The 24,804-nt window shown below is 34.4% G+C and overlaps 1 protein-coding gene across 5 annotated transcripts in view; it reads right to left on the reverse strand.

The window, feature by feature from the left end:
* RICTOR (RPTOR independent companion of MTOR complex 2) overlaps positions 1 to 24,804 on the reverse strand; it is a 124,450-nt gene that overhangs the window by 12,359 nt on the left and 87,287 nt on the right. For 2 of the 5 annotated variants that reach the window (XM_024754602.1, XM_024754606.1), the window contains 19 exons: positions 23,341 to 23,506; positions 22,946 to 23,047; positions 22,777 to 22,823; positions 21,119 to 21,254; positions 20,522 to 20,721; positions 20,100 to 20,226; positions 19,552 to 19,716; positions 19,303 to 19,379; positions 18,769 to 18,847; positions 12,771 to 12,880; positions 12,224 to 12,311; positions 10,951 to 11,043; positions 10,486 to 10,592; positions 9,796 to 10,025; positions 7,356 to 8,364; positions 6,998 to 7,069; positions 3,347 to 3,524; positions 2,495 to 2,579; positions 1,483 to 1,716 (listed from right to left, as the gene is read on the reverse strand). In XM_024754602.1, the coding sequence (XP_024610370.1) occupies positions 1,483 to 1,716; positions 2,495 to 2,579; positions 3,347 to 3,524; positions 6,998 to 7,069; positions 7,356 to 8,364; positions 9,796 to 10,025; positions 10,486 to 10,592; positions 10,951 to 11,043; positions 12,224 to 12,311; positions 12,771 to 12,880; positions 18,769 to 18,847; positions 19,303 to 19,379; positions 19,552 to 19,716; positions 20,100 to 20,226; positions 20,522 to 20,721; positions 21,119 to 21,254; positions 22,777 to 22,823; positions 22,946 to 23,047; positions 23,341 to 23,506 (3,305 nt within the window). The remainder of the gene's footprint in view (positions 1 to 1,482; positions 1,717 to 2,494; positions 2,580 to 3,346; positions 3,525 to 6,997; positions 7,070 to 7,355; positions 8,365 to 9,795; positions 10,026 to 10,485; positions 10,593 to 10,950; positions 11,044 to 12,223; positions 12,312 to 12,770; positions 12,881 to 18,768; positions 18,848 to 19,302; positions 19,380 to 19,551; positions 19,717 to 20,099; positions 20,227 to 20,521; positions 20,722 to 21,118; positions 21,255 to 22,776; positions 22,824 to 22,945; positions 23,048 to 23,340; positions 23,507 to 24,804) is intronic. The other 3 variants (XM_024754604.1, XM_024754605.1, XM_024754603.1) reach the window with 3 other exon arrangements.

The raw sequence follows: 24,804 nt of genomic DNA on the forward strand, positions 1-24,804 counted from the left end.
TCTCCTCCCCACTTCGTATCACTAGAACAGGTGGAGGGGTTCTGATCCTGTGCCAAGGTGAGAGCCTTGCTGACTGCAGCAAGTCTTCCACAAGTCCCACACTTGATGTGACGCCACTTGACTACTAGCTCAGTAATCACAAATGGATTAGAACTAGCTGGGACTGTCTTGTGACTGGGTAATTAGGGAGCTGGCTTCCCTATCTCGTTTGATAAATAAAGAGAAAACACTTACATAGCAAAACTCCACAGTAAGTGCTTCATAAGTATTTGTTGAATGAGTAAATGAAGAAACAGAACTTAGAAGAACTAAAATATCATAAACAATGTATAGACAAATGATTTTAAATAGCATCTTCTTTACTGTGTACAATACATCAGAACAATAATGCCCAAACCTTTCGCTCACAGAAAATGAAAATAATTATAGCACTCTGGGTCCCTGGACAGGACTGTTCACAGTGGTAAGTGCCTAGTCCAAGGGTTTGTCAAACCCAGGCCCGACTGGGGCATGGAGCCACGGAGGGGATTAATCTCTCAGCACATCCATATCCTATTTGTGGATGTGGTACCACAGTGTGCTGCAACCCATCAGCTGGGAAGTTCTGAATCAGGATGCCATGGAGAAACGTGGATGAATGACCCAGAGAACTTTGGTTATCACTAGATTTTTTTGAGGGTGTCTAAGTGATATTCACCAAGAAAAGCTATCTACACATACTTATAAAAAAGCTGAATCCGGATCTGATTCATTCACTCCCTCACCAAAAAAATATTGAGTGCCTAGTATATAAAGCAGTACGCAGCTGAGTATTAGAAAATAAAAATGAAAAGGCACGACAGACCATACCTTGAAGGAACTTATTGAGTAGAAGGGAAAAAAATAACCAAGCAATAATTATCATAAGAGATCTATGTACAAAGAGCAATGAAAGTAAAGAGGAAGAAGTGTCAACATACGACTAAGAGGGTCACAGAAAGCTTTGAAGATAAAACAGCCCCAACTCTTGAGGATGAGGTGGGCTTGCCAAATGGACTGTGTGTGAGCTTGCATGTGTGTGAGGAGGAGAAGGCGCAAGAGGGAACAGTAGAGAAAACACACTCTTCATGCCTAGAACCATGAAAAAGAGCACAGTCTGTTCAAAAAACATCTAGTCAGTAGCAGTGTATCAATTATAAGATAGGAGAATGGTAAAAAAAACAGTAGACAGATCACACAGAGTCTTGTGTGCTGGACTTGAATAGGCAGTAAAAAAAACTGTCAACAGCCTAATCCAAGGCAGTAGTATGAAAGATGAATTGGAAGGGGAAAAAACTGGAGACAAACTTACTAACATTCCCACAGGGAGATGCTGAGTGACCGTACTAAGGCTGAGGTAATGCGAATGGAGTAAGAGGGATGATCAATCGGGCTGGGAGATGACTTGTGACTGGAGCAGATTCAAAGGCAGGTGGGTTCATCTTGAAGGACATAATCACTCACCTGAATGACTACATATTGCACTCAGTTGGTTACTGGGCTGGAAACCCAGAATTTCAATACAGACACAATAAAGGCAGTTATCATCTGTATGTTCCTGTAGTCCAGTGTCTTCTGTGCTTTCTAAAAACAGAGAAGCATCTGAATGGATTGAATTCATTATTTCTGTAAGACTCATCTGCTGTCGTAGCAAGTGAAAAGAGTTTTTTACAAGACCTCCAGTTCCAGATGGATGACCTGTGCATAAGTAAATATAAAACATAATCTGATGAAGATGGTATCAATGACACCTCTTTCAAGGTGACTAAAACTATGTGAAATTTTAAAGTAGGGAAATTAGGGAAGAAAACCAGAACTCCTTTTATGATTCAAAATCTAACCTTAACTGGGGAGAAAAACAGGATAATTTGCTTTAAATTATGAAAATAATTAACATCAGCAGATATAGTACTTTAATATGGGGTTTTAAATACAAAATAAAAAATTAAGATTATACAATTAGGTATCATTTCAATTCTTAATATTTGTGTAATCAATTCTTAATATTTGCGTAAAGAAAAGTAATAATTCTGAGTCTAAAGAGGTCCTTGTTAAGAAAAAATCATCAAGATTTTAAAGCTTTAAATTTGTGGCTGATACGCATATATTAATTAAAACACCACAGCTCATAGCAAAGAGAAATCATGTAATGTATAAGTACATTTTTCTCTCTCTCCTTTCCCCAAACAGCTGTTGCTTAGACCTATGAGTGTAAGTGTTAAAATTTTTTCATGTATTGTTTGTTTAAAACAGAAGCAACTGATCTGGTCTTTGTCTTCTTGAGAGGCTTGTTAGTTGGAAAAACACTTTAAGTCTCTCGCAAAAAAATACTGTGGTTTAATTTAAATTGACTCAAACAATTATTTTGCTATAATTTTTTAAGTTGACCCAAAAGTAAGTATACCTGAATTTTTAGTGTCATCCTACTGAAAAGAATTTTCTTTTTAATATAAAGAGAACAAAAACCAAGCATTACCTCCTGCATCATGGGCAAACACTCTTGCACCTCGATCATCATGTGGAGGTATGTTTTTTGCCTGAAAATAGGGAATATCCTTTACCTAAAATAGATATGTCATGGTAAGTCCTGTTATAAAAATTCACTTTATGTATATTAGCATAATTAAACGAAATGTAATTTAAACAGAATTACTATAGCACATGAACCTATAATGAAAAGATACTGAAGAAGGTTAAATCACCAAAACTTGACAAAATAGCATACAACCCTTAAGGTCCTTATCTATTCTTGGTGACTTAAATGGATATTAAAATAATTATTTTAGAATTTATCTAAAATGTTTTTACACTTCTAAACAAATGTGTATTCTTTAGTACTATCTACCTTCTAGAGATTTGTGAGTATTTCATGGGATTAGCACAACATGTGGCTGCCATGTTTGGGATAAATAGGATCAAGGATTAAATAAAACAAGGAATACATTGTACATTTCAAACTTACACAATGTTATATGTCAGTTATATCTCATTTAAAAAAACAATAAGGAATAAGTCAAGTGTGACTAAAAAGCAAGATTAGGCATTAAAATTTCTATAGAGAATATACTGATAAATCAAACAAGATGCTGATTTAGTGTGAGGAGAAGGATAATGTGCTGGGGACTTAGAGATGCTAAATAAAAGAGTATAGAATAGTTGAGAAAAGTGAAATAATTCTCATGGTAAAATTTCTTTAAATAACACTGCCTAAAAATACCACCTTCCCCCAAATTAGTATTTGCTCTAAATTATAATTTCTAATAAGCAGTTATAGAATATGAAAAAAACCGTAAACCAACTCATAAGAAAACAATAGAATTTATGATACCTGGAATATATCATTGATGTCTACTGGAAGAGCAAGACCAATATAGTCATCTGAGCTACCATATGTTGCACTGGACACCATGGACCTCACTGAGGAGGATCGCTGCAGGGTATTTTGGTTAATAGGGCTTAATAAATCTTCTTTATCTAGCGAAGCATAACTTAAAGCTTTCATGAACCTATAATACCATTAAAAAAACTATATTAGTTTCTTGATTTGTTACAGCAATCACATTAAGAATTATAATTTATTTTCATACCTTCATAAAAGAAAGGAAGCTAGTCAAGTACTAAAGAGTGCCGTCTTATTTACTGAGAACATATGAATACTTGAAAATATTTCTCTCTTATAAATTGATATATAAAGGGTTGTCAGTAATGTTGACTGTTGACCAAAAACAACTGTTACAGTCTCCCAGGTAAAAGTGAAAAGGTGAGCAATTAAGATAACTTTCAACATCTAGCAGTAAAAAATAAATAAAAAACTGACCTCAGAAAACAGAGGTATTATCCAAGAACTAACTTCACAACCATTTGAGACTGCTAGATTTGCTATCATACAAGTAAGGGCACGTCTACTAATTCTATTTAAGATTATTTTTATTAAAGTAAGGATAATCACTTATTCTTTGTGTGGTAATTACTTTATCAACATAAGATTTTGTAACACAGCAGACAGACAAAAACCAGTAAAAATGGGACTCCCCTGGTGATGCAGTGGTTAAGCATCCACCTGCCAATGCAGTGGACACGGGTTTGACCCCTGGTCGGGGAATGCCACAGAGCAACTAAGCCCGTGCGCCACAACTACTGAGCCTGAGCTCTAGAGCCTGCATGCCACAACGACTGAAGCCCGTGCACCCTAGAGCCTGTGCTCCGCAACAAAAGAAGCCACCACAATGAGAAGCCTGTGCACTGCAACAAAGGGTAGCCCTCGCTCGCCACAACTAGAGAAAAGCCCGTGCGCAGCAACGAAGACCCAACACAGCCAAGAATTAAAATAAAGTACACATCTAAAAAAAAACAGTAAAAATGGTATCATATATAAATATTACAAGAGACAGTTTTATATGAAGCACTGATATTTCCTCAATGCATTCCTTACCAGTGATTCCATAACATAGAATAATGACATTTCCATAAGATACACCTTTCTTATACAGATTTTTATTCATGCAACAGACATGCTAAGATATTTATCATACGCCTGCTTTGTATATACAAGGCAGTACACAAGGTTCCACACTATATGTATACTGCTATTTGAAAACTCAAGTCATTTAAAATGTAATAACATACCCTGGTATTAAAATGAAGAATTATTTTGAAAAGAACACAAAATAATGTTTTATAAATAGTAGCTATTAAAATTATCATAGCAAAACCCACTGATTTCTACGAATTTCCACCTAAAAACCACTCATAATTGAAATTTACAAATTTTATAAAATAGGTCAGTAGTTTTTAAATTGTACTCTGTTATACCTCTGTGATTCCACAGAACTCTTCAAAGACTACTGGAGTGAAGGGGAAGAAATTACTGGAATACTCACCTCCACAATACCTATTTCAACCAGAATAGCTCTGTTTTTACATATTCTACGTTTTGGGTTTCCATAGCAATGTTTTTGTGAAGAAAGGTTTCTCTACTTAAAAAGCGACATTTAAAAAAAGCTTAAAACCACTTGATCTAGTCCAATCTCCACTAGATTAGGCAATTGAGGCCTACATACTGCAAAATTCATGAACTTTACCATACAGATTTACCACGGTAAACAATTGAGAGGTTTGCCTGGGTTTGTTCTGCATTGATGAGGCTTGCAAAACTTTTGAATTCCAAGCAGATGAGACATTATAGCATAATTTATGGAACTTTTTCCAAGTTCACTCATTCAGTGCCAGGATTATAACTCAAGATTAAGGATTCCTACTTCAGTGTTTTTTTCTGCTATGCCCCAAGGAAATACTCAGTAAGATATGGTTTTTAAGAATGCTGGATTCATGCTAACCATTATACCATAGGTATCAGTATGACTACTCTTCTAATTTTATAAGAAAAAAAAAAAATCTTCTCAGCCTAGATTCCAAACTATTATTTTACAGTAAATGTGTAGTTATCGTCCATCATTTTCATTTTCTCTGAACTAACCAAAGGAAACAAGTGGGAATAGGAAGACTAATGTCTACACAATTTTTTCCTCCCTGGAACCCAGTACACAGTTAAGTACTAAACACAGTTTGAAGAATAAGTGACAGATTTGACCAATATGAGATTTTTGTTAAGCCTCATGCCTCTGTACAGCTGTTTCTGTTTCTCTTGACTGCTTTTTCTTTTTTTTTCCCCTCCCAAGAAATTAAAAACATCTATTAATCCTTTATAGCGCTGATAACTTGGCATTTTATTCCAGGAGTAAGATTTCCAAATATCCTTCTCTTGATCTAACAGAGAATACAGGAAATAAGATCCTAAGAACCCAGAATGATTAGGAAATAGTGATTTGGAATAGTTGTTTCTGGTTTATTCTAATGAATATTTAAGCAATGAAACTTTTTATCTGTGCTTTAATCAGTTTAGATAGAAATGCCTGCTTCAGTGAGACAGAATAACCCTAACTGGGTGCTTCAGAGTTAACAGCACTTTGGTTATTGTACTGAGCTCTAAGATGGTGGTACCCTTACTGCTTATTTTGGTGTGCTACATTACTGCCCCTGGCTGAATGCTACTAGCTGCTGTAGTCTCTGAGTTTCCAAATACTTCGTTGTAGTATAAAAGTTTCCTCCTTTGCCACCAATTTTATCAGCTCTCCTTTCCTGTCACAGTGTCCCTACCAGTAGAAGCTTATAACTGTTGCTTCCATAGGCCTGAAAATCTGATATACAAACTTGTTAGAATAAACATCAACAAACTATGAATGTGGGTCAGAGGTACTTCCTTTGAATAAAATCTGTGAAGTTCACTGCATAGGTTTATACTAGTGAGCTGTTGGGAGGGATGAGGCTGTCAGGTAGATAAGACATTACTGCATAATTTATGAAATTCTACCAAAGGGAATATAATTTATTATTTGCTACAAGGGATCTCTTCTACTAAATGTGTTAACATTCCTGAAACAAAATTGCTTAAAAACTTAAGAATTTGGTTATATAAGAGCCAAATGGATTACATGAAAGAAATAACTATCAATAATAATAGTGATGATGATGATGATGATAACAGCTAACTTTCATTGAGTGCTTAGTATGTGCTAGGCACTAGTCTCAGTACTTGACAAATACTAATCCATTTAATAAATGAAAATGAACAATCTAAAGCTAAAGAAAGTTTTTAGAAGTATTTGGTCCAACAAAAAAGGAAGGTATAGAAATTTTTGCAACAATAAAATTTAACACTGCATAACTTTTATAGGTAAAATCTACTACTTTGACCAGCTTGATATAATCTTTAGATATGGCATAGAAATCTCCCAAATGCTCCTGAGCACAGGCAAACTGCTATTGCTGAATTCTGAGGGCCAAGTAATTCATTTAATGTTCACTTGGTTCCTACTTAATAATCACAGCTACTTAAACTGAAAAGAATTATACTGAAATTTTCAGTTATCTTAAAAAAAAAAAAAAAAAAGTCAACTTTTGGAGCCTTAAATTGACCTACCTGAAAAGGTTGTTTGTTATTGTAGGTCTTAAGCTCCTGATTCCCCCGACATGCTTCTTTTTAAAATCGATCCTTGCAGAAGCGAGAAATAAATAAAAAAAAGCTTGTGACTTATGTGTCATTGTAAAGCATATATGTTTATTTTCAGGACCTAAAGGAGTTTCTTTTCCCCCCTCGCAGCTGCAAGAATCCATTTCAAATCATATCGGGTAACTAGGAGCTTATAGCCTACTATAGTAAACAATTATAATAGGTCAGTTCTGAGGTTTACGTAGATGTAAAACCTGGCTAATGCTTTACATTTAAGTCTGTTAAAATGCAAACATTATTGTTCATTTTAAAATGTATATTTGCTCACCTGCTTGGTGTTAACCTGGACTCAAAGCTGTTGGCTTTCATGGTGATGGTATCAGTAAACAGCACATCTTTTGCTGGAGACGCCAAAGCTTCAGAATGAGATAAGGATGGATGCATTCTTTGCTGCTGTAATCTTTTCAGTGTAGCGTAGCCAAAGGCATCTCTAGAACTTGTGTAACTAAAGTTACAGTCTGCTAGACTTTTAATTGTAGCAATAGAGGGTGCTTTAAGGGACTGTGCTCTTCTAGGAAGTGTATGAGAAGAACCTGGAGGCACCAGGGACACTGAGTTTGATTTAGAGAGAGAGAGATGGTTAGACTGTGGCGTCAAATAGTGGCTTGTCTTAACAGTTTTAGTACTTACCACAGTACTCATACTTCCACAGTCAGTGTCCACAGTCGTAGCATCTACACCTACTGTCTCTCGTGAAGGACTTGAGCTCATCGAACTTATGCCACTTGTTGTAGTGTCTGTATTAAAACTTTGGCTACGTATCTTCATATGTGAGCTCGCTGAACTTTCTACAACTAATCTCTCTCGGCTTGTGTTTTCTCTGTGATTCTCTGTACCAAGACTCTTGGTGAATTTTAAGTCATTCTCTCCAATACTTGGAGTACTACCAGTGTCTTCAATGTGCTTATTCCCAACAAATGAAGTTTCTAATTGTAATGTTTTCTGTACTGTGGATATGGGTGTGAAATCATCACTATGATTAAAGTCAACACTGGGCTCTGTAAGCGTTCTGATCCGCCTGTTGCTTGTCTTATTTTCAGATGACAGTTTCCCTCCTTTTGGATCACTGCTACTACGATGTTTTTTATTAGGCAAAGTAAGCGAATTTAAGATACGATTCTTCACAAGTTTACTAGAAGCAAAGAAAGGGAATGAATTTTTATCCTTCATAGGTCCAGATCGATCATAAAATGCTGGCTCTGCATCTTCATTGATATCAAGGAAAAATGTACTAGTAGAGCTGCTGCCAAACCGGTCATCCTCCATTATGAACATACCTATGATCAAAGGATTAATAAAAGCAGATAAAAAAGGACAAATAATCATAGTAACTATTAGTGACATAATTCAGGAAATTTTTGTTTAATAGTCACCTGGGGAAAAATTTTTCAAAAATAAAGAGTTAGACTGCTGAGCCACATAAAAAGAGCTTCCTTGAGACCCAGAATTTGTCCTTGAATAAAATATAAAATTTGTCATTAGATGATCTTCTGTTATTTCCAAAGAAAAACTACAGAACTCATTATGTCACAGCTTGCATAAAGTTTCTGTTATCTCAGTGAGTTTCCAAACCCTCCAAATATTCAAGATAAAATTAAAGGCAAAAAGGAGACTTGACCCTGGATATTTACTCAGTTGGTACAGATTCCTGGTGGTTTATTCCTCAAATCACAACAGGCAAGAAAAATCAATCTTATAAGAAATGAATGTCCAATCTTAAGCAAACTATACTTACAAAGAACCGAGTCACAACATTTTAAATTCATGTTTAAACCAATTATATTTATTTCTCACTCTGCCTTAGAAACTAAGAAACTCATCTAAATTCAGGGCCTCTAATAAAAGACTCAATCCAGGTGCCTAATGACATCTATGGGATTTTATTCTATTTTTATTTTTAATTTTCTGTTAAATAGTTATAAATTACTTCAAATATATTCTGAAAGAAGGCAACATAAAATCTTAAACTTGCACACTGCACTGTATTTCCATATTTTGCCAATTCTAAGATGCACATTTTTCACACTTAAAATCTCTAAAATCAGCATGCATCTTGCAATAGGCAGCATTTTTTTTTTCTTAAACAGTGGTGCATATTATAATTTATGGTATCTTAGATCTGGTGAAATATGGTTTGATAAATATTGCACTATCTTCTTTAAAAAAAAAGTGTCTAAAATTTTCTGCACCTAGTAGCATTTAGCACAGGGCTTAAAACCGCAAACCATTTTTCATTTAATTGATTTTTGATACTCCATCTTTTAACAGTTTCGCTAATTTTAAAATTTAGCTCTTCTTTCAAAGATGAGTATATGAATATAATATCTCTTAAATATATTCTAGTTCAACAACCCTATATCTGAAAAATGAACAAAAGAATTAGGTAAATGAAGAAAGTAGATGAATAAACATTTACTTATTAGAAATTGCAAAAAAGGGGAATGGGTCTTCTGGGACATGGCTTATTATTTAACTCTGTAAGTAAACTCTATAAGCCTTTTCCAAGGCCTATTTAGAAAGCAAAGGGAGAGAACAATGTAGGCTGGTAACTATATTCCCTGTTGTGAAAAGATATGCATTCTCCAAGACACTATTACTGCCAAATTATCTCAGAGAAAAGTAAATTAAGAATGTAAAATTCATTTAAATTTCGATATCACAAGTGTTAGTTTCGGCTAACTTTATTATGACCCTGTCACAATACTCACTTGATGGCGCAGATTCACTTTCACTATTATGTCTAGAGCTGGTTGACTCTGAGTTCAAACTCAGAGTGCTTGGAACAGATGAGAGTTCATTACAGAGTTGTTCTACATCATCTGGAACCACTGGCCACAGATGTTTGCGACTGTGCCTTACAGCATCCCAGTTGTGACATTTTAGAATATCACAGCCTTGTTTGGTTTTGGCTATGAGCCCAAGCACATATACACAGGTCCTGTAAGTAAAAGATACAGTAATGACAGTTTATAATTCCAAACTGAGATTTCTTAAAGCAACCATAAAATATTAGTTTGCTATATGTACATTTGCGCTTTCTTTAATAGCCATTAAAAATAACATGAAAACCTTCATAATAAAAATATTAATTACAAGGAAAAAATCTAAAAGAACATATTGTGATCAGGGAAAAAATATATATACATTAGCTTTTATGAAATAAATTTGGAATATTTGCACTACTAGATTATTTGGACACACTATACTCTGTTTATCTGCAAGGTAAATGTCAATATTACAATGATAAGAATAAAATATCAATAATATTAATAAACAAGGAGTTCCTTAAGATGTTTAACCTGATGCACTGAAAAACTGCAATCATAAAATACTCTTCCCTCATACTCATCTGTGAACAAAAATATATACTTCAGAAAGATGTGAGTTAAATGACACACCCTCTGATGGAAAGAACTTCACACTGTTTTGCAAGTTTTAGTATATCTGGAATCACATTTTCTTCCTGTAGCAAATTGAGACCCCAATTTGATGAGCCAATATTTCCCTAAAAGAAAAGAAATCACATATCAAATATATTTACAAGACTAACTCCTTCAAGAGATTTGGAAAGCTACCCAAAAAACCAAAAAATTTAACCACGTCTATAAGAGAGAAAGAACTGTGAAAAAAACCTCACATAAGGAACTTTAGGAATTAAAGTTCCATCTGTCTCAGCAAGAAAACTAACAGTTTAATCATTTATTTTCCAACATAAAATAATATTTAAATGGGCAGGAACAATCTTTGCTTTAGAATACTAAGAACACGTTCCAAATAAAATTATTTTTATTTATTTAATATTAACAGGAACATGAGTAAAATCTAAAAATTAAGAAGATCTTACAGAAGTGTTTATTACAAACCAAGGCCCATAGAGATGCTTTCAGTTTTTTAATTTCTTCCCATTTATCCAAATCTGGTGTGCGGACACTGTGACAGAGTTCTGTAATAATATTCTGGAGAGAGGAAAAAAATACCATATGATTAACAGTATGTTTTAACATATTTTCTTATTGTATCTTAAAACCAATTTAAGGTTTGTATTTAGTAATTTCTGCATATTTAAAATCCTAAAATAATTTTATGTCGAATTTCTTAAGAAGCAGCATTAGGACATGGGCTCTGAATTCATATACTAGAGTTAGAACTTATTAGCTAAGTGGCCTTGAGCAAGTTACTTAATCTCCCCATGTCTTGATTTCCTAAACTCTGTTTCATAAAGTTTAATGATTTAATGAATTATTACATAAGTGTAACAAAGTACTTGGGACTTAGTATTAGAAAAATGTTAGCCATTAACGATCATTATTTCTTTTAGATAGAAAATAACAAATTAACACCTAGACTTTATCATACTATGTAGGTAATGATACTGAGAAAATCATTTAAATTTTCAGTGAATTAAAAAAATATATAGTCTCAATAGTCTTCACAGACAATATAAAAATACATGAAACTGTGGAGTATATTTATGCAAAACTTTTGCTCCTGAAATGAACACTGATATGAAAAGGAACTAAACTGCTAGGTTACTATTGTTCAGAAACACAAATACAAATACCATTCTTAAAATAAGGGTTACATTTATTGAAAACACCTAGTAGCAAGACATATTCCCAGCCAAAATCTGGCGTGCATACTATACTCAAAGAACAACTGCTTGTCTAAGCCTTACATTACATGAAATATATGAAAACAGTGAGGCACTAACAAACAGCAACTGATACTTTGTTTTTGCTCACCAAAGGTAACTGAATATGTTTCAGGTTCAGTTTAACTTCCCAACAAGAGGAATGAAGAAACTCAGTTTTTCAGTATGTTTTCACTAAGGAGATGAACTTCCCCAATGAACTAGAAAGGAAAGAACTCAGACCTTCACTGGATTACTTACTCTACATAACAAATTAGCTATGCAAATAGTCATATGCAAGTCAGGGAAATGCATGCATGCCAGTAATATCTCTAAGCACTGCAAACAAAGAATGCTAAGTCAATTACAAGATGGATGGCTTTAAAAGCAACTATGCCACTGACTTTCTGAAGGCTTTTGAGAAGTTTTTGAAAAGATAATACTTTAGCAATACTAAGTTTTTCCTACTACTGTAGCTATTTAAAATAAGCAAATTATGTTTTTACCTGTACTTCCAACAAATGACAGCCTGTTTTGTGGTGTACCAGTTGTCCGTAAAGGTGTACAGGTAGGTAGACATGAGGACGCTGTAATCTAGTATAATAAAAATGATTAATATACCTATTGGTTCATTCTAAATAAGCTAATTTTAAAAAATGACTTATAATAAAGTACTAGATAAACAGAATTAGACATAATCACTCAGCATAAATAAAAATACGGAGGTGGAAAGGCATGAGAATTCCTCTAGAAAAATAATAGTTTAGCTGGTCTCTTAGTAATGCTAAGAGAACTAAGACAAGAAATACACACTAGGGTAAGGACATGGAGGGATCTGAACACTATGCTGTATTAGTCAGGGTATTCAAGTTATGAATGCCACTGAATTTTTGAACATTCAATGCTGTGCTTTAAAAAGACTTTTCCTATGTCAGTGTAAGAAACAAAATAACAACTCAGAAAACTTTAAAAAGTAATGATTTACAATAATTTGATTTTAAATTTTATGTTTGAGGACTAGCAATAAATTATTCCATTAACTGGACTATATACCTTTGGTTACTCCGACGAACATAGTTGTCACCATCAATTGGCTTTCGGTAAGTAGTAAGTGCTTCATTAAGTTGTTCTTCAATTAAGTCAACATATTTTGAATTATATTCCTAGAAGATAATATTGTTTTAATTATATATATCATAACAACATTCACTAAATTTCTAATATGTTAGGTACCTAACAAATCTTTGGAAGCATAAATATGAGAAAAATGAACATCTGTTCAGGAAATTTAAGAAATTTTTGAAAAGAGTAGATAGAACAAGGTATTATGAATGCAAATGTTCTATCACATCCATACCTATAAGCTTTCTGCTTATACGCTTTTCCTCATTTTCAATTAATATTTTAGGGTCCATACAAGTAAGCTAAAAATTTTTTTGACATATTTGAATTCCTGTCCCCATTAAAAAATAAAAATAACAGCTTTTTATTTATTTGTTTATTTATTTTTGGCTGTGTTGGGTTTTCGTTGCTGTACACAGGCTTTCTCTAGTTGTGGCGAGTGGGGACTACTCGTCGTTGCAGTGCGCAGGCTTCTCATTGCCGTGGCTTCTCTTGTTGCAGAGCAGGGGCTCTAGTTGTGAGGGCTTCCGTAGTTGTGGCATGCGGCCTCAGTAGGTGTGACATGCAGCCTCGGTAGTTGTGGCTCACAGGCTCTAAAGCACAGGCTCAGCAGTTGTGGTGCACGGGCTTAGTTGCTCCACGGCATGTGGAATATTCCCAGACCAGGGCTCAAACCCGTGTCCCCTGCATTGGCAGGCAGATTCTTAACCACTGTGCGACCAGGGAAGTCCCAAAAGTAGCTTCTTAATATTAAACCCTGAAGATATTCACCAGAAATTTTAAAAGGAAATTAACTGAGTTCTACCATTTTAGCACCGTTTGGTAAGAAACAATCTCTCTCCCTTTAAATCAGGTCAAATGTAAAAAATACTTCCAACTAAAACTTGGAAATTTTCTAGTTAAATTCTTCAAACCGAGACAGTCAATCACACCACCATCTTTATTGCAAAGATCTCCACTTTAAACTGTTTAGAAGGAATTGGTAGAAACTCTGAAAAGCAATTTGGCAGTATTTATCAAAACTTTACATTCACATACTTTCTGACTCAACAATTATACTTTAGAAATTTGTTCAAAAGATATACCTGCACAAGTATGCAAAGATATACATGCAAGAATATCCAGCAAACACTGTTTACAAAACTAAAAAAGTTGGAAACAGTCTAAATGCCCATAATACAGGTGTGATTATAAAAATTAGGGTACATTGCTGTAATTTACTATGCAGCCATTAAAGAGAATTAGACAGCTCTAAATGCACAGCTCTGAAAAGATCTCTTAGATACACTGCTAAACAAAAAAATTAAATACAATTTTATTTACAGCTGTGAATGGATTCACTTGTATTTTTATATGAAGAATATATACTTATAGATGTATAAAACATCTTTCAGTGCATACAAAATATTAACAGACATTATCTTCAGAAAAGACAGAAAAAGGGGGCAAGGAGACATTTTTCATTTTAAACCATTTTAGACTACTTAAATTTGGTGGGTTACCTTAACTCCCTACTTAGAGACTCTAAAAACTTACTTTTCCTGCTTTTCTTTTAGCTTCTTTACTTTGCAAAAGTAATACAAGATTTTAATTACATTATCAGCATACCAAATTTCTACTACTGCTACTACAACCACTATATTACTCTATATACTATACTACCATAATCTCCCTATACATGAACATCTCAGTACAAAAATTCTAATTAAGGAAGGTATTTTGAGCTTTATGCAGGAATAGTTACATTCACATGGTATTGCTTGGTTAGTCTTTTGACCAGTGGCATCCATGTGGAAAACACTAGCAAAGTTGAGGGGTATGGTTTATAGCTATGAAATGCACGGAGTTTCTGATGTGGATCATCTTGAGGATTCTGCCCAAAAAGGACCTACTGGAGGAGCAAGAAGACCCCAAATGAGGGTGAACCTCTAGCTACTAGGAGGTATTGTAAGTAGGCAGCCAGAGGAGCCATTGATCCAGTCAAGGGAACTGCAAATGAGAGATCCCCAGAATGAGGTCTTCGAGGAATTCATGAACATAACCCTCGAGTAAAAGAATCAACATCTGAAATCTGCCCCGCTCAAAGCTAACAACCCCAGATAACAGTTGCATCAGTTGAGTAAGACTGTCCATGACCCTGTACCCCCTCCTCCTCCTGCTCTAAAGCTGGAGAGGCTCCAAATTTGCACCTGGTAAATGGGGAGGAGATAAATAACAGAGTGATGAAACGAACCATATCCTCCCTCCATTGCAGGTTTCTAAGTCTATACCAAGCCTGGGCTAGGGATGAAAGTTTTAAATTGAATGAGTGAATTTTCAATATTATTCAGGCCTGGATGCTTTATTACCTAGAAAAAGCGACAGTCTCAACTTCATCTTGGCATGCTGCAAGCTACTGGGAGGAAATCAAATATAGTGGAAAGAGCATGGGCTTTGGAATCAAAAAGTGCCCCTGCTCTGTTATTTTCAAGCTCTGTGACCTAGGATAAATTAGTTTACTCATCTTAGCTTCCACATTTTCATTCACAACATAGAAATAATACAAAAACACATCACAGGGTTGCTGTGAGGATTAAGTGAGGTAATACTTGAAAGGCACTAAGTTTAACTGTAGGCAATCACTAAGTTAGTTCCCCTCCCTTTCTCCCTTTCTCTAATTTGAGAGAGTAGACTATACTGTCTTTATTTTTACATCTCGCATTTACTGCCTAACTAACTGCAATTCAGCATCTGTTTATAACTTGTTACTGAAATTGCACTAGCAAAATTCACCAATGACTGGTCAACTTCAACAGGCTTTTTTTCTAGTGTTCACCTTACCTGACCTCTCTCAAGAATATATACCACTGGCCTCTCCTTCCTGAAGCATCCTTTAGTGAAGCCATGCTGATAATTTTTTCCTCAATGTCCCTGTCCTTTTATTCCCCTCATGAAGGCAGAGTGTTTGCGCTTCCCTGGTGGCACAGTGGTTAAGAATCCACCTGACACGAGTTCGAGCCCCGGTCTGGCATGATCCCACATGCCACAGAGCAACTAAGCCTGTGCGCCACAACTACTGAGCCTGTGCTCTAGAGCCCGTGAGCCACAACTACTGAGCCCGTGTACCACAACTACTGAAGCCCGCACACCTAAAGCCCATGCTCTGCAACAAGAGAAGCCGCCACAATGAGAAGCCCGCGCACTGCAACGAAAAGTAGCCCCCGCTCTCTGCAACTAGAGAAAAGCTGCACACAACAGTGAAGACCCAATGCAGCCAAAAATTAAAAATAAATAAATAAAGTTATATATTAAAGAAAGCATAAAGATAAAAAAAAAAAAGCAGAGTGTTCTCTAGGGAGCAATTTCCAGTTTTATTCCTTTGTTCTTTACGTTTTCCTTGGTGATCTCACTCAATTCAAATTTCAACTACTACTATTCACTGACAACTCCCAAACTTCTATCTTCAGCTCATATCTGAGCTCCAGATGCACATTTCCAAATATTTTCTGGATACTCTCACTTGCCATACAACAGGCAATACCAGTTCAACTTATTCAAAATTCATTATCCTCATTGCTGCAAACCACCTTTTGTAATCACAATCTTTTAATGGTAAGCCATTATGTATTCAGTCATTCAAATCAGAAACCTTAAGGGTCAAGTGGGACCCCGCATTCATTACATCCAATCAGTTCACAAATCCTGTCCATCTTATTTCAAACATGTCCAGAAAATGTGTCCCTGACTATGGAACCTAACCACCACTGAAGTCCATGCTCTTATCAATTTTGCTTCTAAACTGGTCTCAGTATTCCTAGATTTCTTTGCCTTGATGACCATACTTCTGCTACTACACTGATCTTTTTCTAAAGTATAGTTCTGACTATGAATATTCTTTACACTTGTAAAGATTCCCCCTACTTCCTACAAAATTGAAATCCCTTAGTATGACATCATGTGGCTTATAAAAGCCTAGTTCTAATTCTAATTCAATCTAGTTCTAATTCACCATTCCATCCTCATCTTGCCACACCCCACTTATCCTAGCCCCAACCGCACTGGAATATGGCTTTCCTCACAAGTCTGTGAAGTTTCAATAACCTATACAGATTTATTGTTCTGCCCCCTCATCCTTGAACATCCTTCTTCCAATTTGACTATTTACTCCTCAAGACCACTTCAAATATCACATCCTCTCCTCAGCCCAACATTTTTTTTGCTAATCCCTGAGGCGGAATCATTAACCCTTCTTCTGTTTCCTTATACACAACACATGATTTTGTTATATCAGTTAATATTTTGTACCTACTATCTGAAAGTGCTGTACCAGATTTGCTAAGCAATTTCCTAATATAATTTGTATAATAAAGTGACCAATCTTATTACGGTAACTAGTTTAAACATCTTCTATTTAGAAAATAAAACTATCATATCTCTCTCTTTTTTTTTTTTTGGCTGCACTGAGCTTCACTGCTGCACGTGGGCCTTCTCTAGTTGTAGCCAGCGGGGGCTACTCTTCATTGCAGTGTGCGGGGCTTCTCATTACGGTGAGAAGGATAGGCTCTAGGCATGCAGGCTTCAGTAGTTGCAGCACGCGGGCCCCAGAGTGCACAAGCTTCAGTAGTTGCGGCGTGCGGGCTCAGTAGTTGTGGCGCACAGGCCTAGTTGCCCCACAGCATGTGGGCTCTTCACGGACCAGGGATCGAACCCATGTCCCCTGCATTGACAGATGGATTCTTAACCACTGGACCACCAGGGAAGTTCAAAACTATCACATCTTTATTTTAGTTTTCTAATTCACCAATTACTGAAAGACTTCAGGCCTGAAGTTGTACACTTTATAGTTATAGTATTTTCTTCCCTTTTTTTCTTCCAGTTTTATTGAGATGTAATTGACATACAGCACGGTATAAGTCTAAGGAGTAAAGCATAATGATGTGACTTACACACATCGTGAAAGGATCATCAAAATAAGTTTAGTGAACATCCATCATCTCATACAGATACAAAATTAAAGAAATAAAAAAAAAATTTTCCCTTGTGATAAGAACTCCTAGGATTTACTCTCTCGACAACTTTCATATATAACATACAGCTGTGTTAATTATATTTATTATGTACATTATATCCCTAGTACTTATTTATAACTGGAAGTTTGTATTATTTGACTGTCTTCATCCAATTCCCTCTCTCCCCACACCCCACCTCTGGTAACTATAACTATAGCTATAGTATTTTTTAAAAATGAGAATATCTTATGAAACATGGTTCAATATAGACAATATAAATAATGATCTGAAATAATGGAAAATCTGAAAATCATTTACATTAGGATTGATTAATCCATGAGTTTCTAAGATGCTTTGACAATTTACAATGCGTCAAATGAAACTGAAGTCACAGTGATGACCACCTAAAGAAAAGCTAGGAAGTTAACTAATAGCTTCAAACTACTCCCTTCTTCCTAGATTTCCCTATTATATACAACAGCAAGAAGTTTGCTCTCAGATTTATGAAAAGTACACCTTAAAATGAAGTTTAATTAGATGATTATATCTGCTTGGTAGAACTGTTTTTTAATCTTCATTTAGGAAAATTGTTTTAGTTTCAGCTTAAAAGGGGTGTGAAAGGAACCCAAGAATAAAAGAAATGATGGTAAGTAGGGTTGACAAACGATACCAATAGATTATATCAATTAAATTGAAAGCAAAATTTCAACAGAATTTACACAAAATCAATAGTTCTCTCTAAAATAACTATAGTTTAAAAAGTGGACAAATATAAATACAAATAATTATACAGAATTTTAAGACTTTACTTCACATGAATGTTTAAATATTTAACTTTTTTAGTTTCAAAATACTGACAATATTTTAAAAATCCTCTAAATTCACAATCTATTTCCCAAGATAAAAAGATACAAATTGAAACTTATTCAATAGTAAGTTACCTTGTGCCACTTTTCCAACTGTTTTGCTACATAACCCCTTTCATTCAAATAGGAAAACCCTTTTGGAATGGAGAGAAATCTGTAAATTAAAACAGGCAATACTTTAACATTAAGTCTCACAAAAAATGTTTAAGGAGCTAAAACATCTCAAACAAAATATGTTTAAGGAGGTAAAAGACTTTAAGAACAGCTCCTTCCTAAAACTAAAAGGTCAATTTTTATTCATTGTAATTTCAAATACAAATAAATTTTCATAATCTTTGCAAAAACACACGAATCCAACCACAGTAAAGAAAATGTCATGAAAAGAATGAGGACACATGGAAATGTAAAAGAAACATTAAGAAAAACAATGAAAAGACAGAGTTTCAGTAGTAAAGGATGTCCAATATTCTAAAATAGGCCTCTTTCAGAAGTTAACAGCTAAACTCTTTAGACTGCTTCCTTTACAGATTTGAATCCAGCTTTAATACACACTGCCAGAGAGAACACAACAGAAAACATAACTATAAGAAAAATTTTCTTCAAATTTACCTCAGGAGGAGAAGCAAACCCTTGTCCCCAAGGTGAGATAAAGCTGGCTTCATCTGAATAAGAGCATGGAGATTGGCCTAAAAGAAATAATTATCAGGCAAATTAATAACTGCATGAAGATAGTAAATTCTCTATTTCTAAAACCACTATATTATATACATTATAATTTCACATAATTTTCTATCAAATTTGAATGTTTTAATAAAAATTCATGTCTAAGGGTTTTATTATAAAATAATGAAACTTTACCTTGTCTTCACATGCTTCATCGAGAATATCAAGAGCTTCAGAAGAAATCGTTTTGTTTTTATCATGCAGCTGGGTCACTAGTAATTCAATTCCCCAATTATTGAAGAATTCAACATTAGCTCTCAATAATACTCTTAAATGTTTTGTTGCATACAGCCTGCAGGCCTATAAAGATAAATAAGAACATTAAAAAAAAAAAAAGAAAGAAAAAAACCACCACCCAAACTTCACTATGGACAGTCTATTCGACTTTGTTTTGGGACAGTTCTGCTACTTGAAAAGGGCAGAAAGACTGGAATTGATGGTATAGCCCTTGATATGAATATTTTTTTATTCCGAGTAAAGTAAAATACTTCTGTTTCAATCTAGCTGCTTCTTTCCCTTTATATAAAAATATGTGTACTGTATCGAGTTCTTTGGAGGAACTAAAATTTTAAAGTAAACTAAACTTCCATCCCATAGTCTTAGAATTTATAATGCCAAAATTTATAAAATACTGAATTAACTGGTTATGAAATATATAGTTTTATTGCCTATGTTATACTCACATCAGTGGCTGCTGTTAAGATTTTGGAAAGTATGACCCTAGCCAATCCATCTCTGCTATAGTCCAAGCTCGAAACAGTCAGTTTCAGCAAGTGATCTTGGTTTTTCAAGGAGCAAAGGTTAAGTAAACTAAAATAAGGATTGAAAATAATGAAGGTTACTAGAAATTACTGTATTGATTCATTAATTCAACAAATATTTTTAAATCCCTAATAAACAAGCATTTCTAAAAGAAAGCACTTAATAAATATCACATTTTAAAAAAAAGCATCGGAGTAGAGCATCAAGACATCTCTAATTAAATATTTTTTGTATTTTAATAAAAACTTACCAAACACAGGTACACAGACTACAAAGCATGCCCTTTCTGATCACATTAAAAATAGTTTAGGTATATACTGAAACAGAATTTAGGAATGCTCACCATTGAAATACACTGCATTTTTCCAGCATTTTGACTCCATGAGGGTGGCAAGAAAGTGTTCCAATAAATAAAAAGTAGTGTTGACTAAGAGTAGTCAATAAACCATTATTTTGAAGACTTCTTTCAGGTTTCATGCCAGATGAGGCATTGAGCCACTGAACAATATCCTTTACTAGATCTTCTAAGTATCCTTGCCCATCCTGAAAGCAAATACATTATGATATTGCTAGAAAAGGACTTAGTGCCTACAATTAGAAAAATAAACTCTAATAAAGTCCAAAAAATTTAATGATAATGATGAAGTTACTAATAACAGATATCAATCACTGAGTATCTGTTGTTTTTAATCCCATTCAACACAGTGCTGCATGAGATGGTATTATTTTCCACCTTACAAGGAGAAAACCAGGTCTTCTAGAAGGTAAATTAATTGTCCAAAGTCACATAAATAGCTAGTGACTAAGTCAGGATAAAAATCTAGGTTTGGTCTCATTCTCGATGTTTCTAAATATAGCTTATGCCTCTTCAGAAATAAAAGGAAGGGGGCAAATTCAGTGAAAAACGTTTACTCTGGAAAATATACAAAGTGCTTATTACCTCTTCAGACTCAAGAAGAAATTCTGTAAACTGGCAACCCACAACGGTGAGCTGCTTGGACTTGGCAAAATCCAGATCCAGATTGGCATATAATTTACTGCTGGGCTTGTAAAAATAAAGTAGTCTTCGTACAAACCTAAGATCAAAATAAAAAATCAGCAACAAAGTAATAAACCAAATAATTCTTTTAGAATCTTAACCACAACTTATGATGTAATAAGGTTTTGAATATGTTTTGGGTTTAAACCATTGAGCTAAATGGCAAGAAATTTAATAAACACATTTGGTACATTCCACACACAAACCAACCATAAAAAACAACAAAAAATCCCCTTCATTATAAAAAGATCTTTGTGAAATAAGAATTTTATGGTGAGATGCCTGACATAAATAGTGGAGAAGAAAGATGCTAGCAGGAAAAATGCATATATAACATAGCTAGAAGATACAGTTGGAGAAATATGAGGAAGCCACCTGGATATAAATTTTCATTCTTTTTTTTTTTTCTTTTGAAATGCACACATTTTATTTTACTATCAGGTCTTTTTTTCTTTTCAACTCTCTTTTAATCCAGAGTATATAAATTCTTTTCTACTGTACTTTATCAAGAACTTTGTCCCATGGCTCTATAAAATAATCTTATACTAAACTGTAAGCAAATGTTACCACACTATGATTTTATCAGTTTTTCACAATTAGGCAAAAAAGTCAACCATAAAAGTTCCAGGTAAAATTTAAGCAACTGAATTTATAAAGCAATGGATTATATTTCAATGTTATAATTTTCAACATTATCTTCTAAGCTTCCACGGAATTTAGTTCAATTTAATTTCGAGCATTACAATCCAATCTAATAAAGGTGCCAGATCCAGGAGTTGGAGAAACAAAGTTGAATGAGACGTCACCTCTGTTCTCAAGGAGTCTGAAAAGTTAGTGCTATGCTTCTTTACCCCAATGTAATTCTTATGTTCTATATATTTCTCAAAACTTAATACAGATATTAAGTTAAATATCACTGAGTAGATGAATTCAATCAATTATAATGCCAATGATATGAACTTCTCAAAAACATGAAGTAAAGCCCCTCTTATCCAATGAGATCAACACTGGTGGTTGGTTAGTCTAAACTGAGAAGGAGTAAAAATGCATGGGGTACTAGAAAAGAGCACAATACCCTGAAGTACTGTATATGCTATAAACATTAGCATGTTTTATGGAAGGTGTGGTTGGTTACAAGGAGTGTAAAAACAAAGAAGAATGAATAACCCTTCAAAGTCAGATTCAAAAGAAAGTAGAATTGGAATATTTTAAATGGCCATCATTTTGAAAGGGAAACACTATGCCCTTATGTCATTCTCATACATTAGGGCTAAGATAAGTACACGGCTGATATTCCTCGATTTGAGAAACTTTAATCTCAAGTATTTCTTTGTTCCAAAACTAAAACCAGAATGTAAATAACCAGAAAAAGAATTCGCTGATGCTTTTTGGTTGTAAAATACAAACTATGTATAAAAAATATATATATGTACCTACTGAATACCAACTATTAAAATGTATGTATGTATCTTTAAAATATCAATTATTACTTTTAGTAGGTATCAGGCATAATATAATTCAAATCTAAGTTCTTTAAATGCAAAACAGTTCTTACATACCTGTGCAACTGTTCATCTTTATAGTTTCTTAGATTTACATTTGGCCACTAGAAAAACATAATACGTTATATTATGTATTTATCAATTCCTAAACATATAATTATGATGAAGTACAATGAATAAGAAAATGAAAACAATCAAGCCATCACCAAGATGTATCCTATCATACCTTAAGAATGGTCCCTATAAGATTCCAATTCCATTCAAGATTCTCTTTATGTTGAAGGACTTGGCTATCTCTAAGGTTCATTAAAAGAGCTTCCTCTGTATCCTAAAATCACCAGAAATATGAAAAATTAAGACAAATTGGCCTCACGTCAAAAAACTAACTTCAAATATTAAAAACAAAATGGAAGGTTTTTCATTTAAGGAAGATTATCAAGATTTTCTAACTTGAAAAAGTTATAAAAACTCAGCTCCACTGCCTAGTCATTATAAAACTTAGAAGCCTTCTGAAAATCCATATGCATGAATAAAACTGCAAACTCAAGCATGTATGCCTACTAAAATACAGTGGTTAAGAATTAGGAAATTAAATTGAAAATTGCATCTTCACATCAGTACCTTAAGAACAAATATATCTTTCTGAACTCGGAGATATTGATCCCGTTTCTGGTGTGTTGCAATTGCTTTCTGAATAATGTGATCTAAATGAAGGCTATAAGGCTTAGGTCCTCGTTTCTTCATTTCATGGAAGCGTTTTAAACAGTTCAAGGCTGCACTGGCTCGCCTAATGAGAAAAAAATTAGTACAATTAATACAAGGCTAGCGTAATTTTAAAGAGACCACTTTGGTAAATTATTCTATTAAAACTTACATAAATCTATGCTAGAGAGTGTTACTAAAAAGTAAATTATTTAACCAAATTTGGAACCACAAAGAAAAACAACAAGAACACTGCTGATTTGTATGAAGAAACACTAATTATTTAGATTCAACAAAACATACTTACTAATCTTTTCTTCTATGGTGGTGGGTACTTTTGGTATGTTAGTTTCAAGAACTCCTTCCTCAAGGTCAGAACCTAGTGACCTTACTTTCTTATTAAAGTTTTAAAACTCTGCTTTTCACATTTAAGTCCTTAATCCATATGAAATTGATTTTTGTTTGTGATATGAGGTTGGATAACCAATGATTCCAGTATCAACTGAACAGTCTCTATTTTCCCCACTAATCTGCAACTGTAAATGGGATCCTTTTAAAAATTATTTTATTTTGAAAATTAATTATTTATTTATTTTGGCTGTGTTGGGTCTTCGTTGCTGTGCACGGGCATTCTCTAGTTGCAGCGAGTGAGGGCTACTGCTCATTACGGTGCACAGGCCTCTTACTGCTGTGGCTTCCCTTAGAGCATGGGCTCTAAGTGCACGGGCTTCAGTAGTTGCAGCATGCGGGCTGAGTAGTTGTGGCTTCTGGGCTCTAGAGAGCAGGCTCAGTAGTCGAAGTGCATGGGCTTAGTTGCTCCGTGGCATGTGGGATCTTCCCGGACCAGGGATCGAACCCGTGTCTCCTGCATTGGCAGGTGGATTCTTAACCACTGTGCCACCAGGAAGTCTCTAGAAATTATTTTAAATTCCCTTTTTGTGGTGCATAAAATACAGTTTTCTAGAATTTGGTAGCAATCAAGTCTCAACTTAAGAAATTCTGGTAAATACAAATCAGATTTAAAATTTAAAAACCTTAGGATGTGTCCAGATTAGCAAGTACTTATCAGTAAACAGCATACCGAGCTAAAAAAATCATTCTTAGATTATTACTGGAATTTTGAAGGTAAATTTGAATTCCTGATGAACACTAAATAACATGGCCATAATCTGACCCAGAGAGTTCAGGTCTATCAGGCTTTGGGAAAGTACATTTTCCCATCAAGAAACTACTAAAATAAAAGTTGAATGCCACCACTACCGATGTTAGCTTAAGAGTCAGAACTGATGGTCCTTAATGCCCTCAGTTTATAATACAACTTCAGTCTGTTAAATAATAGTATTTTCACTGACAGATTTAAAGCTAATAAAAAGAGTATTATTT

This window comes from Neophocaena asiaeorientalis, unplaced genomic scaffold (genome assembly GCF_003031525.2).
Source record: "Neophocaena asiaeorientalis asiaeorientalis breed wild unplaced genomic scaffold, Neophocaena_asiaeorientalis_V1.1 scaffold229, whole genome shotgun sequence".
Classification (NCBI taxonomy): Eukaryota; Metazoa; Chordata; class Mammalia; order Artiodactyla; family Phocoenidae; genus Neophocaena; species Neophocaena asiaeorientalis.